The sequence below is a fragment of the Osmerus eperlanus genome, chromosome 1 (assembly GCF_963692335.1).
Source record: "Osmerus eperlanus chromosome 1, fOsmEpe2.1, whole genome shotgun sequence".
NCBI classification, from domain to species: Eukaryota; Metazoa; Chordata; class Actinopteri; order Osmeriformes; family Osmeridae; genus Osmerus; species Osmerus eperlanus.
The window spans coordinates 23,040,972-23,055,414 of NC_085018.1; the positions used below are offsets into that span (position 1 = coordinate 23,040,972).

The window sequence follows — 14,443 nt, forward strand, 5'->3', positions numbered from 1 at the left end:
CATGCATTAGATTGAAAATGTGTCCACATGTGGTTTGCAATTTGGTCACATTTGTTTCCCCTGAAAATGAATGAAATAATCTGATACAGAATGGTGATTCATAAAGGAGTCAAGTTTACAGTACAGCAAACGCATATTCTTTTTAGTTGACCCTGTGTCAAATAACTGGACCAAACCGTTATCTTCGAAGGTGTGCATTACAAAAGCCTAAGCGTCATTACGGGTTTGCTAAAAAGAAACATTCTATCCTACCAAATCTCCAGGAATATCGGGAACGAGGTGAGGAATTTTGCCTCCCTGCGTTGTGTCGACGTCACCGACAAACCCCTCCCATTGGCGGAAAGCACACATTCCTTTTGTCCAAGATGGCGGCGTTGTTGCAGGTCCACTGATGCTCATTTGTTTTTTAATGTATTTTCCCATTTATTTTGGATTATATGCAATCGCTTGATGATACAAGAGTTAGTGTAACGTCTTGGAATCCGTCGTTTCTTTGTAATCTCTCTGCACGTTGAGGAATTAGCTTCATAGACCGGATTCGGTTTGCACACACTGAAAAGTTTGGGCTCCATCATAGGAGGATGAAGCGACAGGCCGGGAGAGATACCAGTCCTAGCCGGGCTCTAGCGAAACGAATACGGGAAAGAGAGAGGGAACGAGACGGAGCACGCAGGGAGGACCTTCCGCCACCGCGCATGGCTCTACTCGCCGAGAGTCGAAGCTACCTTAAGCACAAGGCCCGGAGCAGAGAGCGAGAGAAGCCTCGGTTGAGAGAGGAACGCGCGGCCGGCGTAGAAATTCACCACAGACCACCGCACCACGAGCTCGGTCTAATAAGTCGCCCACCTCTACGGACTTCAACCGCACTTCCCAAACCCGAGCTTCCGAGTACACGAGCAGCGGGTAACCTGGAATACAAAACATTACTCATTAGTAATCTAGGCTCGCAGGTCTCCGACGAAGATGTGGAGGACGGGTTATTTCACGAGTTTAAAAAGTTCGGAGACGTGAGTGTGAAGCTTTCGCATACTCCGGAACTTGGCCGTGTAGCCTACGTGAATTTCAGGCATCCGGAGGATGCTAAAGAAGCAAGGCACGCCAAATCCACCAGGTTAGTTCTGTACGACCGGCCCCTTAAAGTAGAGCCTATGTATGTCAGACGCCGGAGCTGCACCCCTCCCGACGTCGGTTACCTACCCCTCCATGCCCCGCCTTACCCCTACAGACAGCGCTCCCTCTCTCCCCCCGGGCCAGCGAGCAGCCTCCGTGAGATTCGGCCCAGGCACTACCCCGTTGAGGGGCTGGGGCTGAGCAGAGAGAGGGAGAGGATATTAGACTATTATGGGATGTTGGATGAGAGGGGGCGGCCGTACGGATTCCCCATGCCCGTGGTGGAGGACTTAAAGCCAGAGGACGACCAGAGAGCAACCAGCAACCTCTTCATCGGAAACCTGGATCACAACGTCACAGAGGGCGAGCTAAGGAGGGGCTTCGACAAGTACGGCATCATCGAGGACGTGGTGATCAAACGGCCCGCGCGCGGCCAGGGCGGAGCCTACGCCTTCCTCAAGTTCCAGAACCTGGACATGGCCCACAGGGCAAAGGTCGCCATGCAGGGGCGGGTCATCGGAGGCAACCCAGTGAAGATTGGCTACGGCAAGGCCAACCCGACCACGCGACTCTGGGTGGGCGGGCTAGGCCCCGGGAACTCCCTGGCGGCGTTGGCGAGGGAGTTCGACCGCTTCGGAAGCATCCGGAACATCGACTACGTGAAGGGGGACAGCTTCGCCTACATCCAGTACGAGAGCCTGGATGCCTCCCAGGCCGCCTGCACCCAGATGAGGGGCTTCCCCCTGGGGGGCCCGGAACGCAGACTCAGGGTGGACTTTGCCAAGGTGGAGGAGACCCGCACCTACCCCCAGGGCTACCAGCCTCCCGTGCCCCTGCCGGCCCACTTCGACCTGCTGCCGGAGGGCTACGGAGGGCACCACCGCAGCCTGGAGAGAGAGCTGCGTCCCAGAGAGCGCTCCCCACGCTCCCCGCCCAGCCACGGCCTCAGGGAGAGGGAGAGGGTGCTGGAGAGGCTGGACAGAGACTTCCCCTCCAGCCCCACCCGCAGTCTGGAGCGCCGGGGCCCCGCGGAGGCCTTCGGAGGGGGAGGGAGGGGAGGCCGCGGGAGGAGCAGGAGCAGGGAGCGCTGGCTGAAGGAGAGGGAGGTCGAACGAGCTGGGGCCGTAGGAGGGGAGAGGTGCAAGAGGAGGAGCCGGAGCAGGAGTCTGTCCAACGAGAGGCAGACGGAGGAGAGGGAGAGGGGGAGGTCGAAGGTCAGAGGGGGAGGAGGAGTCCCCGTGGGGCCCATCTCCCCCGAGGCCAGCCCAGACAGAGCCCGGGTGAGAGCGCCTGACTCCACCACCGAGCCCCGCGACCACACCCCCGACAGCGGGCGCCACTCCACCGAGGATGGTGCCGCTCCGGAGACCTCGGGCCGCCACAAGAGGTCTGCAGACGCCGACCGCCACAACAACCACTACCAGCAGCACTCGCACCGCTCAAGTATCGAGTCCCAGGCCGACCCCCGCAGCCCCGGCTCGCTGTCCGAGTACGCCCAGGCCCTTTCCAAGGCCTGGCAGGGCTTCTTCGCCCTGAAGAACAGCAGCTTCCCCACCTCCATGTTCCTCCTGGAGGGGGGGAAGGCTTTCCTCTCCTCGGCCCTGAGGGACAGCCAGGGAGGAGGGGGCAAGCTGGCCCAGCTGAAGATAGCCCAGCGCCTTCGCATGGACCAGACCAGGCTGGATGAGGTCACACGCAGGGTCAAAATGGGCGGGCCTGAGGGATACGCCGTCCTATTGGCCCTTCAGGGCCCCATCGACAGAGAAGCCCCGCCCCCGGAGCCTGGGCTGCAGGTGCGGCTGCTGCGCCACCTGGTGACCTACCTGAGGAACAAGGAAGCAGCTGGAGTCATAAGCCTTCCTGTGGGAGGGGCTAAGGAGGCGGGGGGTGGAGCTATGCTCTACGCCTTCCCTCCGGGCGAGTATTCCCAGCAGTACTTGCAAACAGCCAAAAGGACTGTGGGTAACCTGGACGAGGAGCATCTGGTCATAGTGGTGGTCAGCGACTCCAACTGAGACTGTCACACACAACTCCACAGGAAGGGGGCGCTGCAGCAGGAGCAGGGCGACATGGTGGAACCGAGGATGACTGTTAGTGCAGAAACATAGGGATGCATGTCAGCCGATCTCACTGCCTGCTAGCTCCTCTGAACTCTCTCTTCACTCCACTGCCTCCAAGCTCACACTACCAAGAAGAAACACACTAAAAGCACCCTGGGAAACGGAGTGCTAAAGGGGGGAGGGCTTAAGTTTGAATTTACAAAGGAGGAATGGAAATGTAGTCCTACGTAGAGACCGAATTGTTTTATAACTGAAACACAACAACCAAGGGATTGTTTTTGCTGTTCTGTTTTTACTCTGTTGTTGTTTGTTGTTTTGTATGAACCTGAATTGACCAAGCTGATCTGTCTCACACTAAGAGGTCCGTAAGTCCCACGGTGAATGACTGTATGCTTTGACTTAGTTTTTATTGAACCATTCCAGCAGTTCTCTTTTTTGAGTGTTTTTAGAAGCTGACGTTGCATGCAGGATGGACGAGCTTGGTTCTTTCTTTGCCAGAAACATCCAGTCAGTCCTGGAGGCTAGTTCATTTGACGTTGAATTGAAGCAGTTGTCATTTAAGACGTTGTATTAGCTACTTTAAATGTTCTTTATTCTCCAAATCCAGATAATTACAGCTGTCTTTATTTGTTATCAGAAGCCTATATCGTTTAAATCTACCTTTTATTCATCCATCGATCCATCCAACTTCCCATCCATCCATCAGTCCATCCATCCCATAGTGAACATGGCGGCAAGTTGCCCGGTCATGTGACATGTGTGATTCCTGACAAGACTACTGGTCAAGGGCAGGGCTGAGCAGCCCTGTTCCTGGACAGCTCCCCTCCTGTAGGTCAGGTGTTTCTGATGGGCTTGACCAGAACACCATGGGGGGCGTCTCTCCAGGAGCAGGGTTGGACGGCTCTGATCGAGGCTGTCTCTACCTCCTAAAAAGATGAAGTTGTGACGTTGCCGTGGTTACGTAACTGACTTTCGGCACAGCCTGTTCCCGGCGTGGACTCGTACGTCTCCTCCGAGGCCTGCTTGTTCCTCCGTCAACTGTCTTCTTCAGGGCTGCAACGCCGAAACTCATCGTTTTGAAACCGGTTTCTATTCAATTGCATTTCCCAATGTTGTTTAAACCCTGTGTACCTATTTATTATACAGTGCTTGTCTCAAAACACTCCAATGCAATCCACGCCCTGCACATGTTCTAAATAATTTTGTGATCCAAGATAGTAAAAATACTCTAACCCACCAAATGGAAGCAATAGAACGGATTACTAGATTTCAGATTGTGGTTGATGCTTGCTCACACATTTGCCAAGTGTGTAGACTAGACACTACCGGTGTGCTGGTGTGACTTTAAACATTTACAGTTATAATGTTTTGTTATTGTAACCCTGTAGATTGGACTGAGCAAAGATGGCGACAACACAAGAATGAGTAGGTTACTACTTGACAATCGGTTTTAAACGTGAAAACTCTCCCCTTGTTTTTCTTTGGCTCTGTCTACATGTGAACATGTATTCTGTATGAATTATGTAATAAAACATTTTATGCTCGTTTTTCACTCTTTGTCAGGGCGAGGTTTTATTTAATCATCACATAAACAGAAACCGTGTCTAAGAGGATTTATAGTTAATACTCTGTGGGGGCTGTAGGCCACAGTGAGCTAGCAGGTGTCAGATCCACAGTGATTGATTGGTGAACAAATACCGTCATAAAATTATACACAATTTAATGATATCATATTTCACTATAAAGATATGTTATACATTTTGGATACTTATATATACAACATTTATTAATCTGAAGGTGTCTATGCAAGAACAGTGATTATTAGCTGGGCATGGAGAATTCTGTCACATACCATTTTGAAACACTAGGTGGCAGCACAACCAAGAGGCCAGCCATGCGGCCACTTCTTCTTCAGCTTCCTTCTGATCAGAGATGGCAAAAGTACACACCATAGACATTCTCTGGTACACACATCCTTCACTCAAGTAGAAGTACTACAGATACTCATGTTAAAAAAGACTGGTAAATGTCGAAGCACTGACTACACTTTTTCACTCAAGTTAAAGTAAAGAAGTAGGCTATGGGCTCTGACATACTTGAGTAAAAAGCATTCATTACTGCAACCTGTTTTAGTGTTTTAGTACAAAGTTGACAGAAAAATTGTGAAGAGAGTTCAGAGTAAAGTAACACTGCCAATAACGTCATGCAGTGTGGAGAGACTTTTCTCAACAACTAACAGAATAAAAAATCATCTTCGGACATCAATGACAAGCGCCAGGCGGAACCACTTCAGTTTACTCTCATTTGAGCGTGAACTGACAGATACATTGGATTATGATTAAATCATCACAATATTCAACTCGAAGCCTCGCCGTATGCGCCTTGTGATGTAGGTCATGCCTGTTACGTCTAAAGGTAAGGTACCTTATTATAGTGCTGCCCGCCGTGGTAAATTGTGACATAGGCATCGAGCGTATGAGTTTTATTTTCTTGGCAAGTTGGTAACTGGTGTGGTCACTGTCTTATGTTAATAGCCTATGCCATATAGGCTAACGAAGTTGCTAGTAGCATATACACTTAATATAAAACGACTGTATTATGAAATAATATGCGGTGCACATCTCAAAGTAGGCTAAATAAAAAAACCAAACTGTAAAAATACCTATCCATATTGTTCTAGGCCTATCCCAAAAAAATGATTCTGGCTACGCCCCTGCTCTGCACGCGCACACACAGCGAGCCTTCATGGCCAAGCTTTTACAGCACAGGAAATGGAGAGGGAGAAGTAGTGAAATATTAATGCAGAAACATGAGGGCTCCAATGAAATCCATTAGGAAGGGAAAAATCAATGGGAGGAGCCCAGTCCCCCTCCCTTACTGACCCAGATGAAACAACAGCGGGAATCAGGCCTGCGGCTCATTCCAGACCGATCCACCCTCCCCAGTAGCCCAGTTACCTTGCTTGAATCCCTGTTACCTCAATTGGATCCTCAGATCTAAAGCACCATCTGATTTGACCCTGGTGGGCTGGGGTTGATACCACACCAGCCCCAGAGCCAAGAGTCAATGGACCAGGCCAGCTCTCCTTCCAGTGGCTTATCCACAAACTGGCCGGAGACTGGAGCTAAATGAGACCCGGCTCTGTGTCTGTATATCAAGAGGACGCAAGTTCAAATCGCTCTTGTATGTTGCTGTGGACTAAAGTATCTGCTAAATGAATGAATCATCACCTTTGCAGCACACGCTTTATCTCATCACCATACATACTTTCCTGCTATATCTACATTCCTGCTATATCTACATACACTACATGTAAATGTACATTCCACATTTAGTCATTTAGCATACGCTCTTATCCAGAGCGACTTACAGTAAGTACAGGGACATTCCCCCCGAGGCAAGTAGGGTGAAGTGCCTTGCCCAAGGACACAACATCATTTTGCACGGCCGGGAATCGAACCAACAACCTTCTGATTAATAGCCCGACTCACTAACCGCTCAGCCATCTGACCCTATATCTATTCAAATATCACCACACGTTTGTCTACTGTAACTCCACACATACAAACATACCATACTTTATCGACATGTGTTTCCCGCTATAAATAGTTCCATAGCTGTAGACTGTCCTGGCTGTGGTGGTGAGTGCCCTACCCTCCGTGGAGCCGCTGAACTGTGTCTGCCCCCTGTTCCAGCGCTGGGACTGGGGCCTGGCAGAGGCCTGCTGCCTGTCCGACCAGCAGGCTCCAGCAGCTCACAGAACAATGGAGGGTCTTATCTCCAGGCTGAGCGCGGGGGACGTATTTTTAGATGGCGAGCATGTGTTGCAAGTAAAACGACGGGTGTCGGACGGGGTTGGAAATAGCTCAGTGCTTGATGGACTCTTCCGGAGGGATGATAATGGTGGTTGTTGTTGGAAGAGGACAACAGAGGCTGTACCCAGGCGTGAGACACAACTCGGTGACTCATTCACGCCCAGGAGACATGAAATCAGGAAAAACAAGGCAATAGATCCTAAACAGTTTAATGACGATCATTGTAATGGCACCCCTGAATAATCTCATTTCTGTGCACGCTCTCATCACTTAGCAGATGCTATTTTCTGAGGAAACTGACATCACGCACGCACGCACACACCACACACACACACCACACACACATGTTGTATAGGGATGTAACAATATATCGTGGAACAATATATCACAATACTATTTTTTTTACAATATGTATCGTAGAGTTATGGCAATATTTTTACAATACAACGTCCGTTGGATCCTATTGGTTGAGCAACCAGCACGCGACCTACTCTGCACCTGCGTCATGCGTGCATTCATTGCATTCAGAGGAATCGCTTGAATGGAGTTAACTAAATTGTATGTACAACAAAGAAAATTATTGAAAATGTTTAATGTTTTGGAAACAAATCTGTTAAGTGAATTTCGGTATAATTTAAAATGTTGTTCAAAATATCGTGATACGTATTGTATTGTACACCCAGTATCGTGATACGTATTGAATTGTGAGCTGAGTGTATCGTTACGCCCTTAATGTTGTATGAGAATAGCTGACATGTGGTATGGAAATGATATGACCTTTCTCTGGGGGAAGGGGTCTTCTCCCAGATGCTCTTAGCATTACTAGATGTTTCTGGTACTCCCTATCTTATTCCTATGTAACAGCATCTTATCTTCTCCCCATGTTAGCCTATGTATATCCTCTACCACCCCCCCACCCCTCCATGGACAATCTGATACCCAGCCCTGGAGCCTAGAGGCTAGTCACTAGACTGGGAGATGGAAGCTGGAGGATGAAGGCTGGAGGATGAAGGCTGGAGGATGAAGGCTGGAGGATAGAGGCTGGAGGATAGAGGCTGGAGGATAGAGGCTGGAGGATAGAGGCCTGAGGATGAAGGATAGAGGCTGGAGGATGAAGTCTGGAGGATGAAGGATAGAGGCTGGAGGATAAAGGCTGGAGGATAGAGGCTGGAGGATAGGGGCTGAAGGATAGAGGCTGGAAGTTGTAAACTGTGAGCTAGATGTAGAAGCTACAGGTCAGAAGTGTAAACGCCTTCCTTTCTGTTCCCTCCCTCCCCCCTCCACCCTCCCCCTACCACTCTTCCTCCCCCACTTCCTCTGTAATCCACCTCCATTCTCATCCCCCTCTCCTGACACACCCTGCTCTCTACCTCCTGTTCACATAACATCCGCAATCCCTCCTCCATATTACCCCCCCCCCCACACACACACACTCACACACACTCACACATCCCTCCAGTGATGGATCAGGTGCTGGGAGTGTCCTGTCAGCTCTCTGGAGCATCTGCTCTCCTGGGGAGACGGGGGGCTGGGGAATCCCCAGAGGCATTTGATTGGACGAGGCTTTATTAGGTTAGATTGCATTTACAGGGAGAGGGCCGGATGTAACGACAGAGTCGTCAATCATCCAGCACCCTTTGTATGTGTGTGTATGAGAGAGAGAGATTAAAAAGAAGGAACATGATGGAAAGAGAAAAAGAGATAGAACAAAGATGAAAAGAGAGGGAGGGAGAGAGAGAGGGAGAGAGAGGGAGAGAGAGGGTGAGGGAGAGAGACGGAAGTAAAAACCTGTGAGGATCATCTGACGTTCAACCGGATCAACCTTTCCTGATCCACTAAATAACAGCTCCGTTTGTACACCGCTTTTGCCAAAACATCCTGAATATCCTGTGATTTAAACAGAGAGCTTACCATCCTGCATCGCTGGATCTCATTCTGCAGCCAGCGTGTGCCTGAGCAGTGAGGTCGGCATAAAGCAGCCAGCTTGTGTTCGCTGTGCTGCTGACAGTGAGGAGGCAAGTGCTGTATAATCACCCGCTTTCTCTCTCTCTCTCTCTCTCTCTCTCTCTCTCTCTCTCTCTCTCTCTCTCTCTCTCTCTCTCTCTCTCTCTCTCTCTCTCTCTCTCCGGCTCGCTCTCTGAATAGTTCTTAATTGATGCTTCATTGTGACTGTTGTTCAAAGACTTGAGTGGAGGGTTTACCGATGGAGTAATTACTTTCTATCTCTCTCATCCAACTCTCCCTCTCTCTCTCTCTCTCTCCCTCTCCCTCTCCCTCTCTCTCTCTCTCCCTCTCCCTCTCTCTCTCTCTCATTTCAACTTTCACGCGTTCTCTAACTCCCTCTTTGCTCTTATGACTCTGTTTCCCAGCCTGTCTCCCCCCTCTCCCTCTTCAGGTTTCTGTCTCTCTCTTTCCCTCACTCTCTCCAGTGTCTGTGATGTCATGTGAGTGGGAGGCGACAGGGGTCACAATGCACATGCAGCTCATTGGTCTGCGTGGATGCTCAACATGTCCGAGTCTGTGAGCCAGCCTCTTCCAAACACCACACACCCCTCAGCCCACGTAGGGCCGTACACGCCACTCCACACAGGGCTCATACACACGCATGCACACGCCATGCAGACAAGCACACACACACATGCGTGACGCAGAGTAGCACGCGCACGCAACAGACCTACACGAGCGGGCACATGTGCACACATACACACAAGCACACACACACAACAGACATGTACACACACAAGCATGCGCACTCACACACCCAACACGCACGCACGCACACACCCAGGCACGCAGACATACGCACGCACATCAGACACTCGCCAAAAACAACCGTGCTGCCTAGAAGAATGTGTTTGTGTTTGACCAGCTGTTGAAGAGTAAGCCCTTATTCATAGCCTGCTTTCATCTCTGTGTGCCAGTCTTTGTGTTTGTGGAGGTGATGGCTGAGAGCCAGCAGCATGAAAGTCTGTGTGTGCGTGCGTGCGTGTGCTTTGCCACTGTTGATCTCTATGCTCCGTCATCAAGGCAGAGTGTGTTGGTGTCATTATACTCTACCTGGCTCTGAGACATCACAGGAGGCTCTCTCTCTTTGTGCTGAGCACACACACACACCTACACACAAACACACACACATCTACACACTACCTGCCCTTAAAGAATATACACAGATCTCTCTGTATGTATATATCAAATCAAATCAAATTTATTTGTATAGCCCTTTTTACACGCAAGCATGTCACAGAGGGCTTCACATATGCCCATAGAACTGCCCCTCAACCAACCTAAACCCTCAAGGAAGACAAGGAAAAACTCCCAAAAAACTCTCAACAGGAGAAAAAAAAATGGAAGAAACCTTGGGAGGAGCAATTCAGAGAGGGATCCCCTCCTCCAGAGACGGTTGGTGGGAGAGAGGAGCAGAACACAGGCTAAACATAGTCATACATATATATACACACACAGTAGTCGGTTGGGGGTCAGATGGCTGTGCGGTTAGGGAATCGGGCTATTAGTTGGTTGGTTTGATTCCTGGCCGCGTAAAATGACGTTGTGTCCTTGGGCAAGGCACTTCACCCTACTTGCCTCGGGGGGAATGTCCCTGTACTTACTGTAAGTCGCTCTGGATAAGAGCGTCTGCTAAATGACTAAATGTAAATGTATAGATATTCGATATTGATATTACTGATAAACTGTCACTAGTGCTACAGAGAGCAGCAGTCTACCCTGCTAGGTACAGCAGTCAGACATGGCTGTCACTAGTGCTACTGAGTCCAGCAGTCTACCCTGCTAGGTACAGCAGTCAGACATGGCTGTCATTAGTGCTACAGAGAGCAGCAGTCTACCCTGCTAGGTACAGCAGTCATACATGGCTGTCATTAGTGCTACAGAGAGCAGCAGTCTACCATGCTAGGTACAGCAGTCAGACATGGCTGTCACTAGTGCTACTGAGTCCAGCAGTCTACCCTGCTAGGTACAGCAGTCAGACATGGCTGTCATTAGTGCTACAGAGAGCAGCAGTCTACCCTGCTAGGTACAGCAGTCAGACATGGCTGTCACTAGTGCTACTGAGTCTAGCAGTCTACCCTTCTAGGTACAGCAGTCAGACATGGCTGTCACTAGTGCTACAGAGAGCAGCAGTCTACCCTGCTAGGTACAGCAGTCAGACATGGCTGGCACTAGTGCTACAGAGAGCAGCAGTCTACCCTTCTAGGTACAGCAGTCAGACATGGCTGGCACTAGTGCTACAGAGAGCAGCAGTCTACCCTGCTAGGTACAGCAGTCAGACATGGCTGTCACTAGTGCTACAGAGAGCAGCAGTCTACCATGCTAGGTACAGCAGTCAGACATGGCTGTCACGGCTGGGCAGAATCTCACACACTGTGGCGTCAGCACTTATGGGATCACCAAGGATCAAACCTAGCGTCGATGCATCTGGTCTGTAGCTGTTCTACAGTTCTGGGATCGCTGGGCTGTGGCTTAGCGACACACGACTGGATTGATTGATCACTTTTTGCTGCCGTTGGTTATGAGTGAGCATTTCAAGTACTACACACACACACAACACCAGCAGGGTGTGGAGTCTCCTGTTGTCAACACAGTTCCGAAACCACCTCCACAACACCAGTCTCTGTAGCTTCTGTAGGCTGCCAAATGAATAAGGGAGGCACAACAGACATTACAGGTGTAGGTTTTAATCATTATAATGGCATGAATGGAAAGAAACAGAGACAGTTACAAAACATCAGGTAGATACGAATGACTAAACTTCCTCTCCTGAGGAGGGGGAAAAAAAACAAAACAGAACTGAATGACGGTGTTCAACTAACACAATAACCACCAGGATGGAAACCTCATGTTCAATATCAAGTGCAATATTGGAGCGTCCTATTTCCCTTTCCTCCCAATCCAACTGCATTGTCTTGAATACCGTACAGTGGTGCTCTATCAGTGTAGGTAAGGAATGAGAGCATGGATTGTATCATTATCATGTTTTCTATATGGTCCACAAAGCTATGGTCAATGCCTGGGCCTGGGTCAAACACTGTTTATAAAGTCTTCAGCTGCATTTGATTTACCTCGAGAGTTTGCCCTTCCGGGAGCATCCCATTGGGATACTCACTGTATGGAGTCAAGTATAGTGAATCAAGTGCACCCCCAGACAGTATTTCACAGTGTTTGTCCAGGGTCTAATTGTATCCCACCTTTTAGCCCTTTCACTGCAGTAGCTTCCGATAGAGTACCAGGCTAAACCATTGAGACACGCAGGTTTGCATAGACATCAATTCAAGTTGAACTCATGCAAATCAATGAAGCTGAATGAAAGTTTGATAAACAGAAAAAAAAGTGTATTTCTTTTTTCTTTTTTTACACAATGAATCATGAATTGTTACTAGTGTCCACACAGTTTTCATCACATCTGGGATTATTATAAAAATAAGTGAGTTCATATATACCGCGTATTCATCATTAAAAAACAACAACAGATAAACAAACAAATGACTCTATGCATTACAGTCCATTGAGTTGAATAGTTAGGAGTTAGTTACAGTGGATGTTGGCAACAGGATCCGTCTGTGTCTGAGCGTCTGGGGGCGTCTGGGGCGTACGGTGCTACTGCTCTGCCTCTCCACATGGTTAGTATTGCTTCACCTTGTCAACACTGGCGAGTATAGAGACCTGCCAATGCACAGACTCAGGCATTTGTGTGCATGTTTATGTGTGTGTGTGCGTGTTTGTGTGTGTGTGTGTGTGTGTGTGTGTGTGAAAGATAGGAAGAGAGTGTTTGGTAATGTGTGTGTTAATATGTATTTATGTGCTAAGATGTGTGTGTGTGTGTGGTGGTGTGTGTGTGTCAACATATATAAGTGCGCTAAAGTGTGTGTGTGTGTGTGTGTGTGAGGCCAAGCAAACATGCAGCATTGGGCTCTGTCCAGGGCAGTTACCATGCACAGGATGTCAGTAAGACAGACCTGGGAGACAGAAGCACTGCTAGCACACCCAGAAAGAGGCCTTCTGCATCGTCATAGATCAGACATGTGAACATACGTGTAGTCCTCAGCACTAGCATGTTTGTACAGCATGTTTCATGGTGTCGACATGTCAGTTGTGAAAACCCTACTTTTCTAGCTAACAAAAACATCCTGTTATTAAACGCTCATTAGGAAATACCAGACATAATAAACTGGTAGTATACAGTATATAGTTTGTAACCTGCTGCCCCCCCCCCCCCCAAAAAAAAACAATAATATTACCCAATCCCAAAACGTGTTTCTTGTATCATAAAGGTAATACTCATCATAATAAATTAATCAAATAAATTAAACACATTTAAAATCAATGTGACAAAAAGCGCTTAAAAACTAAAAAAAAGAAGAAAAAAAAGAAAACGTAAAATTTGCTTTCAAAAACCTTTTTTTTTTCTTTTCTTTTTTACATCAAATACTTAAAAAACAATAGAAGAAGAAACTGTCAGGAAGTAGGACGTAGGAAGTAGACAGGAAGTAGTGTACAGGAGCAGACGTAGACTTGCAGGGCTGTGTACAAGCTGCCTCAGTGCAGCCCAGCATCAGTCAACAGTGTGGCAGTCATAAACTCTCTCAGCGGGAATCGCTCGTACAGATCAATAAATAGAATAGAAGAGGGGAGAGTTAGAGGAGAAAAGAGAGGAAGGAAGAAAAGAAGGGAAGAAGAGAGGACGATATAGTCTATGGCTTGCTCGAGTGGCTTCCTTGGCCAGTAAGATAAATATGGTTATGACTAGCTATACCAACCAGCTCTCCTGGCTCTCACTGAACCGTAGTCTGGGACAAGCTACAAAACACACTGTTTTTAAATGTTCTTCTTTTTTTTTTGTTGAAACTATGTAACTACATCATCAGGCAAGACGGAAGAACTACAAACAGCCCTTCCCCCTCCAGGAGGTCATCCTATTGGACGACGGACAGTGGTCGACAGCGGCAACAATTCCTCGGGACGGACTTGGACGGCGGAGGAGGAGGGTGGGGGGGGGAGAGGGGGGGGGGGGGAGAGGGGAAGCGGGAACTTCAGTAGGGAGCGAACTTCTGTCGCTCGGGTTTCTTGATGCCGTTGGCGGAGGAGATCTTGGCGGTGTAGGAGGCCAGGGCGGCGTGCGGAGGGCCGGCGGCTGCGGCGGCAGCTGTGGCGGAGGGGGAGGAGAGTGCCAGGAAGGGGTAGGATTTCATTCCCAGGAGGCTGGACAAGGGGAGGGCATAGGGGGCGCCCATCATGGGAGCGTGGGGCAGAGCTCCCATCGCTGCCAAGGCTGCGGAGGATGCGGCGGGAGGAGGAGGGGCGGGCTGGGTGGTGAAGCTCATGTTGAGGTCAACAGGGGCCGACATGGAGGAGGACTGGGCGGTGGATTTGGCGGTCTCTAAACTGCACAGGGGACGGAGGGAGGGGAGGAGGGAGGGAAGGAAGGGATAGGAGGTGGAGGGAGGG

General features: G+C 49.3%; 2 protein-coding genes across 5 annotated transcripts in view; one reads left to right on the top strand and one right to left on the bottom strand.

Moving 5' to 3' along the window:
- Positions 1–283: 283 nt before the first annotated feature.
- Positions 284–4,722, top strand: rbm15b (RNA binding motif protein 15B). Its single transcript, XM_062471471.1, has one exon. It carries the CDS (start codon positions 582–584, stop codon positions 3,123–3,125), a length of 2,544 nt encoding a protein of 847 aa, XP_062327455.1. The 5' UTR covers positions 284–581; the 3' UTR covers positions 3,126–4,722.
- A 6,934-nt stretch (positions 4,723–11,656) lies between these two features.
- Positions 11,657–14,443, bottom strand: part of LOC134027807 (poly(rC)-binding protein 4-like) — a 45,140-nt gene continuing 42,353 nt past the window's right edge. For all 4 annotated transcript variants that reach the window (XM_062470946.1, XM_062470972.1, XM_062470957.1 and 1 more), the window contains one exon: positions 11,657–14,380. In XM_062470946.1, the coding sequence (XP_062326930.1) occupies positions 14,029–14,380 (352 nt within the window). In that variant the 3' untranslated portion in view covers positions 11,657–14,028. The remainder of the gene's footprint in view (positions 14,381–14,443) is intronic.